Below are 13,514 nucleotides of genomic sequence, written 5' to 3' on the forward strand. Positions count from 1 at the left end.
GGACAATAGGCGTGGTTTTGTTGTTTTTGTTGTTTTGCTTGCTTTTGAAAGAAGAAAGAGCCATTTCTTAATTTTTTCAAGAGATTATAGAATTTATATACAGTCATACTCCATATAATATGTCATCACTATGGCATGGTTTACAGAATTGCATCTGATAGCATTAACTAGTTAACAGCCAAACATCTCTATCTCTATCCTCAGAGAACTGTGGGCATATTTCATCCCCTATCTGCTGATTAAACAATACAGAGGTTAGGCCTGGTTAGAATACTACCTATCTTTTCAATTATGTACAGAATAACAGAACAACGAGCAATACACTATACTAACAAATCACATATATCACGGCAGATAGATGAAAAGGTATTATTTTTTTTAGAAATACTCCACAACTTTATTTGTAAATAGTGCTGCATATGGCATACTTCTGCAATCGAAAGTCTGTGAATCTAATAATGCACAAAATCTGACTTTAAAATGAATTCAACCTGCATTGGTATCTAAAACATTCCAGTCTCATGAAAGTGAGTAATATGAAAGCTGCAAGAACAGTATGAACAGTGCAAAATAAACTGGAGTAATTTTGAGATTTTAAGTCCCCTCTTTAAGTTTTCAAAAAGTATCAAAGTAGATAACATTGCATGATTTCTTAAATGGCAGCTATCTACTAAGCTGATAGCTCAGTATATGAAATGTGGGCTCATTTATGTATAGACTGTATCACAGGAGCAATATTGAACTAGTATGAAGCTAGTCTTTACTAGCTCTAGTCTTAAACCAGTGAGCTTGTACATTTACCCATCCATATCTTCCACATTACAAAAACTATTAGAGACAGCCTCAATTCTGCAGGCTTTGGAAAGCTTTGAAGGTTGACAACTGATTGCATTTAAAAAGAAACCACTCATACATTTGATAAAGGGATTACAATTATTTTAGCACTGAAACTACCTCTTTTACAGCAATGTGACTGTCTTGGATCCTGATCATAATCAAATTCCTAGGAAAATTATTTTCTGCCCAACACTGAACTGCTGCCCATGTTTACACATGCAGCTCCAGCAAAATGTCACCATCTTGGAAGCGGAGACTTGCTGTTACCTAGCTAGTAATAAAACAACAGAGAATGGAAACACTGTCAATGTATATGAAGATAAGCCTCTGTACATACAAAACCAAGAAATTCTTAAAAGCCATAATGTGGTAAGGAGCTCTAGGACATAAAAGTAGAGAGAACGGAAACTGGAAGATACTCAATTTAATGTCAGTGGATTCAGATATTTTAGGAAGACTGTAATTCCAGCAGACTGTCAATCCAAGCATACTCTTCTTGGAAAAGATTCAAGGAGAAGCCACAAAGTCCATAACACAATTTTGCAGAAAGAGATTTAAGGAATGACTAAAAAGAAAGTAGATATGTTAACTGACTGTGGTCTGTAATTATTTACAAAGGAGAAGACTACTGTGAGTAGAAGGCCCTTTGATTGAGTGGACACAGATTCAATAAAATCCAGTACCGAGGATAAAACCGGTAAGGCCAGATAAGTAATACAGCATATGTTATAGTATTGTATAGAGCTGCATATACAGCATATGCAGCAAATACAGCATATGTTTAAAAGAACCAGGTGGTTAAGCACAATATTGTTAAGCACAATTCCTGCTCAAATTAAAATATGGGCCAGAAAACTAATGCCAGAAAGACAAGTGCTATTGCCACATCTATAATTAAAGCTGATAATCATATTGGTCTCTTTAGTGCTATAGAAAACCAATGGATGTTTTTGCACTGGTTATATCATTTCAGGTAAAGATGACAAACTCAACAAACACGGAACTTGTTTGAGGCACTACTCTGCATATCTTTGCTCAAGATGGTGAAGACACAAAGAAGATGCATGTATACAGTACAACCTCCAAGTCTTACCTGAACTATTAATTGATGGAGTAAGGTAAATAATAATAAGGCACCAGGAGTTAAGAAGGCTGTAACCTTTACCAGCAGATATCATGTTTTCTTCATGATACAAACTTTAAGTGAAAAAATCTGGAAGTCTAAAATGACAGATTTGCTTACAGAAAGGAAGCTACTGAAAAGTAAGTTGAAATGAAAACTTATCTAATAAAAATACTTAAAAAAAAAAAAAAAAAATAGCTTTCTATGACCTCTTTTAACTCCGATCATGCCCCTAAATGCCTACGCATTAAAAATGAAATTGATTTAAATTGTTCCATCAAGAAACTGTGGCTCAGGCCATCTACAGGCACCATAACAAATACTGGATTGCCGACAGAAGCCAGAGGAATCTATTGCCAGAATTGTTAGTGTACTGCTAATTAGCAACAGAAATCAATGCTCTGCTCTCATGCAGCTTTATCCCCATTTGTCAAGGAAACAGCATGTTCCTGCAGAGGAATGGGGAACGGTGCTTACTGCAGAAGCCAACGCTGATCAACCTATTCCTCACTGTTAGTCTTCATATAAAGTTATACATGCTAATCTACACTGAAAAGCCAGGAATTTCATCTCTCTATGCTGCTTAGATGTTCTCTGGATGGGAACTGGAAACAAAAACAAAAACAAGACAAGATAAAGCAGTATCAGGTTTGAAAAAGTAAAAGGTGGAAGCTGGAGATGAAACTATGCAAAGGCAATATCCAGAATTAAGTCAGAATAAAGCAGCAATTAGATTTGGATGGAAGAATTTCCTAGTGCAGCAGGTAAGGAAAGGGAGAAAGGAAGGGAGAACTCATGGAATAGCTGGCTGGGCAGCACAGAACAGAGAGCTGACACCAGCAGTGGATGAGGATGAAACATTTCAAGAATAATAAAGATTCTCTAAGTAATTTTTTCCTCAACCGTCAGGCTGAATTTTGCAGTATGTATGTTATGAAAAACCCCTATGAAAAGTTTCAGGACTCCAAAAATTCACAAAAAGCTGTATATTGGGAAACTTAAAAAACACTGAGTTTTGAAATCATGAGCAAATGAATCTTTGGAATATAAGACTAGTAACACTGAAAACTCAATTTTTGTATATTTTGTAAAGACATAGAATTTGTTATCACTTTTCTCTATGTATGATCTTTAAAAGTACATATCAATCAGCTACACGTAGACAGTGAGGGAGCACATTTTGCCCCTATACCTGACAAGAAGATGCTGTGGCTTTCTCAAGTTGCGTGCACGGACTCACATTTGCAGTATACTATTTGGTTCACGGCTGTGTCCCTTGCTACATAACATCCTGTAACTCTCGACTCACATCTCACATCTATCTATTCTCTTTTACTTTTATTTCTTATACTGCACTGGGGAAGTCAGAGGTGACAGTGGGCTACTAAAGTAAATCAGCTGAACATCAGGTTATGCACAGTCCTCAGAACTGCTGCCACTCCTCTTGCCCAGCACCTCTTTTTCTAATTTGCATTTAACTCCCATGAGCCACATGTGGCTGGAGTACCTCACGACTTTATACACATTCCCAAAACTTGGGCCAAATCTATCAAAATCTCATGGGAACAAGTTCTTTCACAAACCTGTTAAGCCATGTTCTAGTTTCTCAGTCCAAATCACAGAGCAAGGCTTGTGAACTTGAAGAGTCACAAACAATAAACTGTCACAATTAATTGTACTGTTCTGTTTGAGAGAAATATAAATAATGAAGAAAGCAAAAGTGACATACAATTGATTTCATATAACCATTTTTAGTAATTTCTCAAGACATTTCATAGTACATAATTAACACTGCAAAATAATCTCCAATTGCTAATACCTAATTTTTTAAAAATATATATTGTGAAAACATACTCCTCAGTATTGACATTGACGTCAGAGTACATGGCTGGTGGAATAGCTGCTGTATTTTACTTGAGCAAGTATGAACATCAATGGGATCCAGTCTTTCAAAAGTAAATAAGTTGTAGTAGACACAATCCACCAAAGCCTGTATTAACACCAGAACTGACCAATATCTGAAGGACTCAAATTCAGAAAAAGTTAAAATTGCTGCATTAATGTTCATGCAGGTTAGCATTTTGTTATTAACACTGGAGAGATTAAAATGTTCTCTCTCTCCAAGATTCATTCTGACTTTGAGATAACTCCAGCTTTCAGAAAGAAATAGGATTTCTGAGCAACACGTCTTGGCATGGATGTGACAAGCTGCACTTGTCACTTCATGTCAAAGCCTTGAAGAACTTTTATTACTGCTCACCAATTCACTGGTATCAGCACATGCCAGGGGGAATTCACAGGAGGTCAAAACTACAGCTGTGAGGATTGTCTGCCTGCACACAGAAACCTGCCCTATAACACACTCAGCTGTCTGAGTGTCAGGGGCTTGCCATGCAAACAAAACACAGCTCAGGTTGAACTACTTGTCTTCAAAAATCTCTCTGTCTACAAAGGATAGTTTTTGGCCATTAGCACCTTTCGCTGTCCCTAAGCCCAGATCTCGGAAACATCCTTCATAGATGCCAAGAGCTGTGGCTGCATTGTTATGATTGTATTGGAACCAGCAGCTGTGCAGAGCTCAGGAAATTATTAGTTAAAACTTAATCTATGGATGAACTTTAAATCATTCAGGCAGCTTCTCTGCCATTTAAAATACCATTACTACTCCTTCTAAGTCTATTATTTTTATAGGAAATCTAGAAATCACAAAATAAACCACTGTCAGATTCTAACGAGGGATAAAGACACATAAATATTTGAGAAACATAATTTTCACCTGTTAAATGCTATTAAGTAAATGCTGTAAACTGACATAGAATATACTAATAAAAAAGCCAGTATTAACAGTTGCCAAACATTTGTAAAAAAAAAAAAAAATACATATTTACCTTTTGTGGAAGAGTAATAATTCTCTTGTTCTTCAATGAATTAAATGCACGGAATGATGGAAACAGAAAAAGAAATCAGCAAATTTAAGGTTAGAGAAAGAAATGTGTTACGTGTGACAATGGCAAGTACAGTAAGCAGTACTCTGGCATATGTAGAATTAATGTAGAAAATTAAAATGACAAACCATGACAAATAATAAAGCCTGTGACGTTTTCTTCAAAATTAAGAGGAACAATGAAGTTACTGAGATCCAGATTGTGGACTCTTTAAATATTCTGCTAAAACAATATTCTCACATCCAAATTTACGAACAACATAAAATCCTGAAATTGCTTTAAGTATCATTCTGACTTCTGAAAGACATTGCCCAGTTTTAGTTTCTGATGCCTTTTCTGAAATACTGAGTATTACAAATTTATTTTCTGTTAACTGAAATCTGTAATACTCAATAACCACTCAACCATGGAAAACTGGTTTTTAAGGAAAACATTGAAGACTACGAGCCTTGAATTAATTTGCAAGAGTTAGCAATGCTGAGAGAAAATACTCTCCCATGTGAGTAAAGATTCCACAAGCTGCCTCAAAATATGCAGTGTCACCTAAGGATTTCAAAATAAAACCAGAAATATGAAGACAAAACAAACAGTGCTAGAAGACTAAAATCTAAAATTGAAATCACTTCTTCTTCCAGTCAATGATGGATCTAAGACAGGGTCTTAACTGCAAGCATGTGATCTTTTACCATCACTCAAGCCAGACTCTCACTGCAATTACATTTCATTTCACTTACACATGAAACTGGTGTTTTCCTTTTTTTTTAAGGATCTTAATTAAATATACAAAGATACTTGCAACTCCAATCCGTTATTTCTCAACATGCTAATTTTCCATATGAAGTTACGATTCCTGTTTGCTAAAAGGAACACAGGACACAGGATATTGAAACATTTCATTCGTGGATGTTGCGACTACCGTTGAAGTTTTGAACACATACTTTATGTATATATTATAGACATGAACTTCATAAAAGCGACTCCCATTCATTACCAACAGAGATTTCAGTTTGACTTTCCTTCATGAAACAGCTGCGCGCGCACACACACACACGCACACGCACTTCCACCTGCATACAGAAGAGCTATGCAGCTTTTTCTGACATAAGCCAAGATACAGCAATACCTCATGCTGGTCAGAGTTTCATTTTTCTAATGATCACTGCATAAGGCTTACTTCTGTAAATACCTGCCATTGGAAACATATAAACACTCTAATTCGGTTATGTTTATTGATACTCTTTGTATGTAAATAGGCTGCTGATTATTGCAGTCCTTATTACCATTATGATTTTTGAAACATGAAACCACACCGTTGAAGCTAGGAAAGCAAAACCAAGCTGTGAGGCGTCAAACAGAAGCAGACACGTGGAAAAAGACCTGCTTTCCTCGAATTAGCTCATTTTTATACTGCAAACCATCATCACGCATTTATCTTATTGGTTCAAAGATTTCAATAGTACACAACATGTTTTTTCTTCACTTGTTCCATTTCCTAACAGTATCTACCATTGCTAAAAAGGAGTGTAAACAAGTCATGCAGAGCTTCAGGCTTTATTAGTAATTAATTGTTATGCAGAAGTGTAGAGACCCACCCTATTCAAGTGAAAATCATGATGAGATCTGAGAGTTGGTGTGAGATAATATGGACTGAGTAAAGATCACAGAAATATACTTTATACAAAAGTGCCATTTAAAAGCCATGCAACTATACAATAGATTTGTTGTTCAAAAAAGTCAGTGAAGAATCCCACCCCTTTTAGCTTCCTTAAGTGATTTGCACAGTTCTATTCAAACATGATGCAAATAAACACTGATGCAACTCTCTTGTAACTTGGCAAAAGATAATATATGGAGAGCACAGGATTGTCCATATCACAGATTAGAATTTTATTGCTTTAGTAACAAAATATCTTTGTATTATCAGATCACTTCAGTTAAAACAAAGAACAAGTAACGCTTCACTTGCAGCACAAGTTAAGGTAAATACTACTATATTGTGACTTTTAGAAAACACAAACAGACGTGCCTAAATCAGACTTAACTTTCATATTCAAGCATCTCAACATCTTTAGTTGCATTAACAACCCAGTGTGGGAATTACTGCTAATGGGGTTGCAAGGAGAAACATATTGCCATGCCCTCCTTGAATATCACAGTGATTAAAATAAAAGTCATGTTCTCTAACAAACACAGGAGCCTACAATCTTAACTGTAACTTCTTTAAAACATCTGTATGTATTGGCGTGGCTAAAAATTTAAAGTAGAACTTTTCCAAGAGAAAATAACCAACATGATTTCTAATTTTTTCAAAACTAGGCAAAGTACTATGTCCTCAAGAACAGTCACCAAAGAGCTTGGTTTTATTGTTCGTGTTTGGTTTTTTTTTTGTGTGTGTGTGTATGTGTGTGCGTGTGCAACTATGCTATTTTGAGGTTATTAGATTATTCTTTTACTGAACTTTTTCTTCTACTTTTTCTCCCCGTTCCTGATTGGTAGTACATGCACCATATTTTTAACAGAAATAGAATGGGAAAGATTAGTCTTCCTACAAGACTTTCTTCTCTTATGAAGTAGATCTACTGGGAAGAACCTACTGAATTAAGTCACAAGTTGACAGTTTATAATTCTAAAACCAAAGCAGTAACTAAGACAATATCGCTTGATAGAAGCAAAGAAATAGCCATTATTTTTTAGTTCTAAAATTGATAATGAAAGAATGGAATGTCTAAGATTCACCGTTAGTCTTAGGAGAAGCCTTATTAGCATGTGTGTTATCATCTGTGACAGAAGACTGAGAGATAAAATATCACACTTTCTTGAGAAGAAAACCACAGCCACTATTGCTTCTTTGTTAACTCTTGTATTTTCCACAATGAGAATTTCAAAGAGTAATGAAATTGCTCTAATGGATTCCTATATACATCCTGAATATGTAAACAGTCATCAACAACAAAAAAAAACAACAAAAAACCTACAACAGCAAAACAGTCTTGATATCAAGTCGTTCAATCTTTCTATAACAATTACTGTGATTTGCAAAACAGATATAGATTGATATGACCTATCTTCAACCCTTCTAACATAACAAAATTATAGTGTAAGTGTAGTGTAAGAAAGCGCTTTACTACAAAAATGATACTTTACAGTACATCACATTGTATTTCCTTGAAATGCAGGATATCGACACTGACCACCAATAAGGAGTTTTATTTTTAAATGAAGAAAATGCAAAGAACTTTTAAACATTACTTCTTGTAACATTTATAGATTGCACTGGATTTTGACATTTTCTGTACCCATGGTGACTACGAACTTAAATTAAGTCATATTTCAGTTCAAAGTACAGTTAATGAAAATCTTTCATGGACAAATATATTGAGATTCAATTGTAGCTAGAGTCAACTCACTTCTAGTCACTCATCAAAATCTGATATTCATGTGGCAGGAATTAAAGAGGTGAAATGATAACAGAATTTGATACTGAAAATAAGAGCAAATATTATTTCTTATAGCTTTACTGAAGCTACTAGCCTAGAGAATGTTAAGTTTATGCATATTAATATACTTATATCAGATGATACTGTCAAAACACTTAAAACTATTTTATAAAATCTATCAAATTTAGTATTTCCCTGTAAATACACTCTCAGTTCGAACAGTAGTAAAACATGGACAATATCAGAAAATTTTCCTTTCAAATGGACAAGCTGATCAGACAAAATCAAAATACTATGTAAAGAAGAAAATCTCTTCAGCCTTCAATTCCACTGCCATATTGACATTGGCGCTATATGATATATAACAAAGTGAATAACCTATTTGTTTATTTTCTACATATGGCGCAAGCATATGAACCACAAATACGAATAAGAGTTCAGTGAAACAGCATTGTGTTACAGATATTCATGGCACTGACAGTTTTTTAAAACCAACAGCAGCTTTTGCCTTCTGTTTAAAGTTCACTTTTTGTTTGCTCTTCTGAATACAACCCCATACAACCTCTTCTCTACTTAGTTTCACAACATGTTCTACATTCATTTCCAAAGTTTTTAACAAAACATTAACTAGCATTTTATTCCCAACACACTAGTTACCAAGAACAGCTGAAAGATAACAGACGAATACCCACAGGAAAAACAAAATGAATTAAAAGCTGGATTGTCATTGTATATTGTACAAAGTTCTGAAATTGCAGATGAAGCATGAAAGAAATTTGAAATGCACCTTTCATTACACTTCCCTAAAAAGCTGTTGCTTAGTAATATGTAGAAATAGAAAATGTAAATGTATATTGAAATTTGTTTATAATAAGGACAGTTCTTAGTTCACTATGAAACACCATGAAAAGTCTCAAAAGTAAACTTTTAAACGAAAAAAAACTATTTGTATTAGTATTTTAATCATTCAGAATAAACACATGTATAAAACAAGAACACATTTTAATGTATGTTAATTGAAGGTGTACTATGCCATCACAGTTCAGTCTAATAAAATTAATGCAAACTGACTATGTTAACGCAAGTGACTGTACATCATACAAAAAAAAAAAACAACACAGCAATCTAAAATGATTAAAAGGTCACAGCACTATTACCTATTTAAGAAAAAGATCTGCCAACTTCAGTAAGGCACGATAAGGTTCAATAAGGCACAAAACATAATTATCTGAAGCATTTCTTTCATTTTCACACAGAAGAAAACCTTTAGTTGTTGCTTGTTTATGAGAAAAATGGGCTTTTAAACACAAAAGAAAACCTGAATGCAGACAGATTACCTACTGTGAAATTATAATCAATTTTATGGCCATTTGATTTTACTGTAATAGTTCAAGCTGTGCGTGTAATACGTAGCTAGAAAAGACAGCAGCAATATTTACACCTATTTGATGTTAGTTTGTAAAAACCATCTTCCACAGCCACTGAGTCTTCACTATCATTTTCAAAAAAGAGTAGCACTCTTTGTCCAATCAATTTATTCTTAATAATGTAAGAGCTGATGAACTGTGCCTTGATATTTCTTGCACTGATTCTTTTAATTCTTTAATCACTGAACCTGTCCCACTCCAAAAGGAATTTGTCATGTTGTGATTTTCATTTATGATTAGTCTATGTAAACAATACACAACAATTAAAATAAACCATAAAATAAGAAATGAATAACACTGTCAAAATATTTGCTCCAGATTTCTTTGGCTGAATACAAACTAGATGTGTTCATGGAAACTACCATGACTCTAATGGAAATTTTAAAGCAGACAAATATAAAATGCTACTAGAAAATTAAGGCAGTTAAACCGTGTATAATAATCCACCACTCAAAATCTACTAGACTTTCCAGACTACAAATATGCTTTCATTCTCTTCTATTTGGCAGAGTTATAGCTTTTAACACGTAGCTGTGAAAGCAGAATTTAAAAAAAGCGAAGAAAAGTAAGAAAGCAAAGAGTTAGAGCCATCATAAGCTCATTATTTGATACCTTGCTCTATACTGCCACTTCTTACTGGAACTTGCGGTAGCTGTCTTCCCCTGCGACTGCTGAAGGATGTGTCTGCAGGAGGAGACTGGGTGGGACTTCCTTGTTGATGTATTCTGCAGATGAAATGAAGATAAAATAAAATAACCCATAGGAAGAGAATTTATATATTCTCGTTTTCAGACACAAATTAAATTGCAAATAGAGAAGATGAGTTTGAAAAAATTTGCATTTGATGTATGCCATATGCATGTATTCAGGATTGGACAACTAATAAACTTCTATGGCTTCACATTTAGCTTTTCTAACTGCCTTCCATCTAAGGAGAAAAATTCTCTATCCTTCTGGTTTACGGTGTTTTGAGAAAGTACTAGTCAAAAAACTGAACTAAAAGCAGTTTTCTACAAATCATTTATGATCACTGTTCTCCTGCACTGGTACAAAGACAGCACAATATGTCACCTTTATATTTCATTGACTTTCATGTTCTCTTCATGATGATGCCCTATTGCACAAGATCACAGAACTAGACAGCAAGCTTCTAATGCCATGACATAATGGGTTATTTTTCCTTGAACAATGTATAAGATTTTCAGTATTCTTACCTAAGCAAATATTGTAATCCCCTTAACTTTGGCTGAATTCTAGCTACCACTGTTTCAGAGCACTCTGACTACTTGACTTCTTACACACACATAGAGTACCTTTAACATAGTGGGCACTTTTAGAATGCTTGTAAGTTTGCATTAGTAATAGGTAGGGCCACTGGTAATAACTAGAGAAAAAGTTAAAGGAAGTAAAGCAAAGGTGAGAAGAAGGAGATTGCTGAGAGGGACAGTTTGTTAATTAAGCATCCTCGTCAGCTACAGTAATATCACACTAACTACTGCAGAAATGCACTGTTTATCTACTGTGCTAAGGGGCAAGTAATAATAACTTGCAGTTTTAAGTAACACACTTGTACAAGTTCAAAATAATTTTAACTTTCATATGATGTAAATCAACTGACTTTAAGACTGTGAGATTTAGCAGTCAGAAAAGGATGTGATTTCCTGCACAGTGTTGAAGCAAAATACTTAAGTAATTATCAGATGGATACAGAACAAAACACAACAATGGAAGGACAAAACACAGCTGATTTTTTACTCTTACATTGCATAACTATTTAAGATCAACAGAATTCGTACCATCTAGATGGTGAAGATAGGCAGCATAAAGGATATGGGGAAGTGTAAATACCATGAAGAGAGGATAATCTATAGTGCCAGGATGAGTGAATGCGCCATGTATGCTCAGGAAAGTACAATACCACACTGACACCTGGGAGGCAGAACATGAAAGCTGAACTGGACATGTAATAGCAACCTTGTCAGAAGTGGAGAAGGTGGCGCCGAGCCTCCGGGCGCAAGGTGATGTACAGAGCATAAGGCTCTGACACTAGAGTGCTCACTCGACCTGGAGCGAGCGTGATGCTTTCCCCTAATGACTGGCTGTTCAGTCGTTCGTGGGGCTGGAAATCCCCTTCTAGAAAGGCATGGTAGCAAACCCCTAAAACATCAGGGCCAAAAAGAAACTGTTCAGTTGTTAGCTCTAGGCACACCTTCCCATGCCCCCCTCCACCAAAGAATGTCACAAACATTGGCTGCAGGGCCAGGATGGGCATTTCAGACCCAAGTTATTAATTCAGATTATAAATCCATTTCCAAAAGAATAAACTACAGAACATTCACTGCTGCAGATGCACATCACGTTACTTATGGAACTGCTGAGCACTGAATACAGTAGACCATTGGCCAAAACCCTAGCTGCATCTCAAACAGCAAATGCAAGCTAATAACAAGTATGAGATAAAAAGGGCTAGCACAGAGTAGTCTATAAATACCAAGTTTTTACATACTGCATTTCTGTTTCCAAAACATACCTTCTGTCTTTATCAAAAATATTAACTGGGTTCTAATTAATGTCCCAAAGAAGAACACTTGGTAATTACACACATACATCATTCCCTTAGGAGTCTGAAGCAAGAAATCTATTTAAGTAACTTTCTGCAGCAGAAACCATCACAAATATACAGTTCTGAAGGAACTCTGATGAAAACATTATTAAAATATGCAGCAAAATGATTAATCGTGTTAGTGTAATTAGCAGCATAAATATTAGTAGTTTGATAATTGTGTATTTTGCAAGTGTTTGACAACCTAGAACATCTCAGGTTTGGAAAGTGACTAAGCAAATTTCCAGCTGTACCTTTTTACTAGTTCTGGGGTTTCTGGCAATGCAGTTTTTTGTAAATGATAATATTGTATCCGTTATTTCAGGAATTTCCATAAAGCCACTCATGATATTTTTTCATTGTGGGTATCTATTTCCTAATTTCTCCAGATTTGTGAATTGTCCCTGCCCACACACACTTCCTTCCCAGAAGTTACAATCAAAATAACCAAGGGACTGTCTAGTTTGTAATGTAAAGCTATCACACGCTTACAAATTATCCTTAATAATTACAATAAATACATAAATAAATAATAAAAAAAAGATTGCACTTGAAATAACATTTACGCAGATGCCTACCAAGAATAAAGGTTTTGTTTGAGGACCAACCAATAACAGCTTATATGGAAGTCCTGCCACAGTGCTACAAAAATAGGATTCGGTTCCGTTTGCTATATCTTTCTCTTAAACCTTGACACTTTCTTAACTCCTGATTTGTTCTGGCAGTAACAGTAACATTCTTACAGGGACTGCCCCCCTAATCCTACAAGATGCTCAAGATGATGGTGATGAGCTGAGATCTGAAAATGCCTGTTCAGTCTCAAACGTAAATGTAATCCATGCCAGTCTAGAAGAAAGATCAGTTGCAGAAATGAAGTAGTCTACAATATCTGATTTGGAGAACGAGACAAAGAAGAACAAGGATGGGAGACAAAAGCTAGTGTGTGACTGAGGAAATGAGAGGGAAGTTAAGAAGTATAGAGAGGACAGAATTAAGGAGAGAAAATTTGAGAGAGAAATGACACCTTATGATAAATGACATTACAGCAAAAGTATGTCGGTATCTTGTTGCTTGGTATCTCTGCTTCTCCCAGAGAAAGGTAACATGACCGACTGTAACTCAACTGGCCATGGACCACAGGGG

General features: G+C 35.3%; 1 protein-coding gene across 22 annotated transcripts in view; it reads right to left on the minus strand.

Annotated features, from left to right (window-relative positions):
- The window catches only part of RIMS1 (regulating synaptic membrane exocytosis 1), a 291,302-nt gene that overhangs the window by 74,476 nt on the left and 203,312 nt on the right, over positions 1–13,514 (minus strand). For 8 of the 22 annotated variants that reach the window (XM_090136155.1, XM_090136167.1, XM_090136159.1 and 5 more), the window contains 3 exons: positions 11,744–11,926; positions 10,382–10,494; positions 4,849–4,878 (listed from right to left, as the gene is read on the minus strand). In XM_090136155.1, coding sequence (XP_089992281.1) covers positions 4,849–4,878; positions 10,382–10,494; positions 11,744–11,926 — 326 coding nt within the window. The remainder of the gene's footprint in view (positions 1–4,848; positions 4,879–10,381; positions 10,495–11,743; positions 11,927–13,514) is intronic. The other 14 variants (XM_090136172.1, XM_090136166.1, XM_090136171.1 and 11 more) reach the window with 3 other exon arrangements.

This window comes from Phasianus colchicus, chromosome 2, assembly GCF_987193195.1.
Source record: "Phasianus colchicus chromosome 2, bPhaCol1.hap1.1, whole genome shotgun sequence".
Classification (NCBI taxonomy): domain Eukaryota; kingdom Metazoa; phylum Chordata; class Aves; order Galliformes; family Phasianidae; genus Phasianus; species Phasianus colchicus.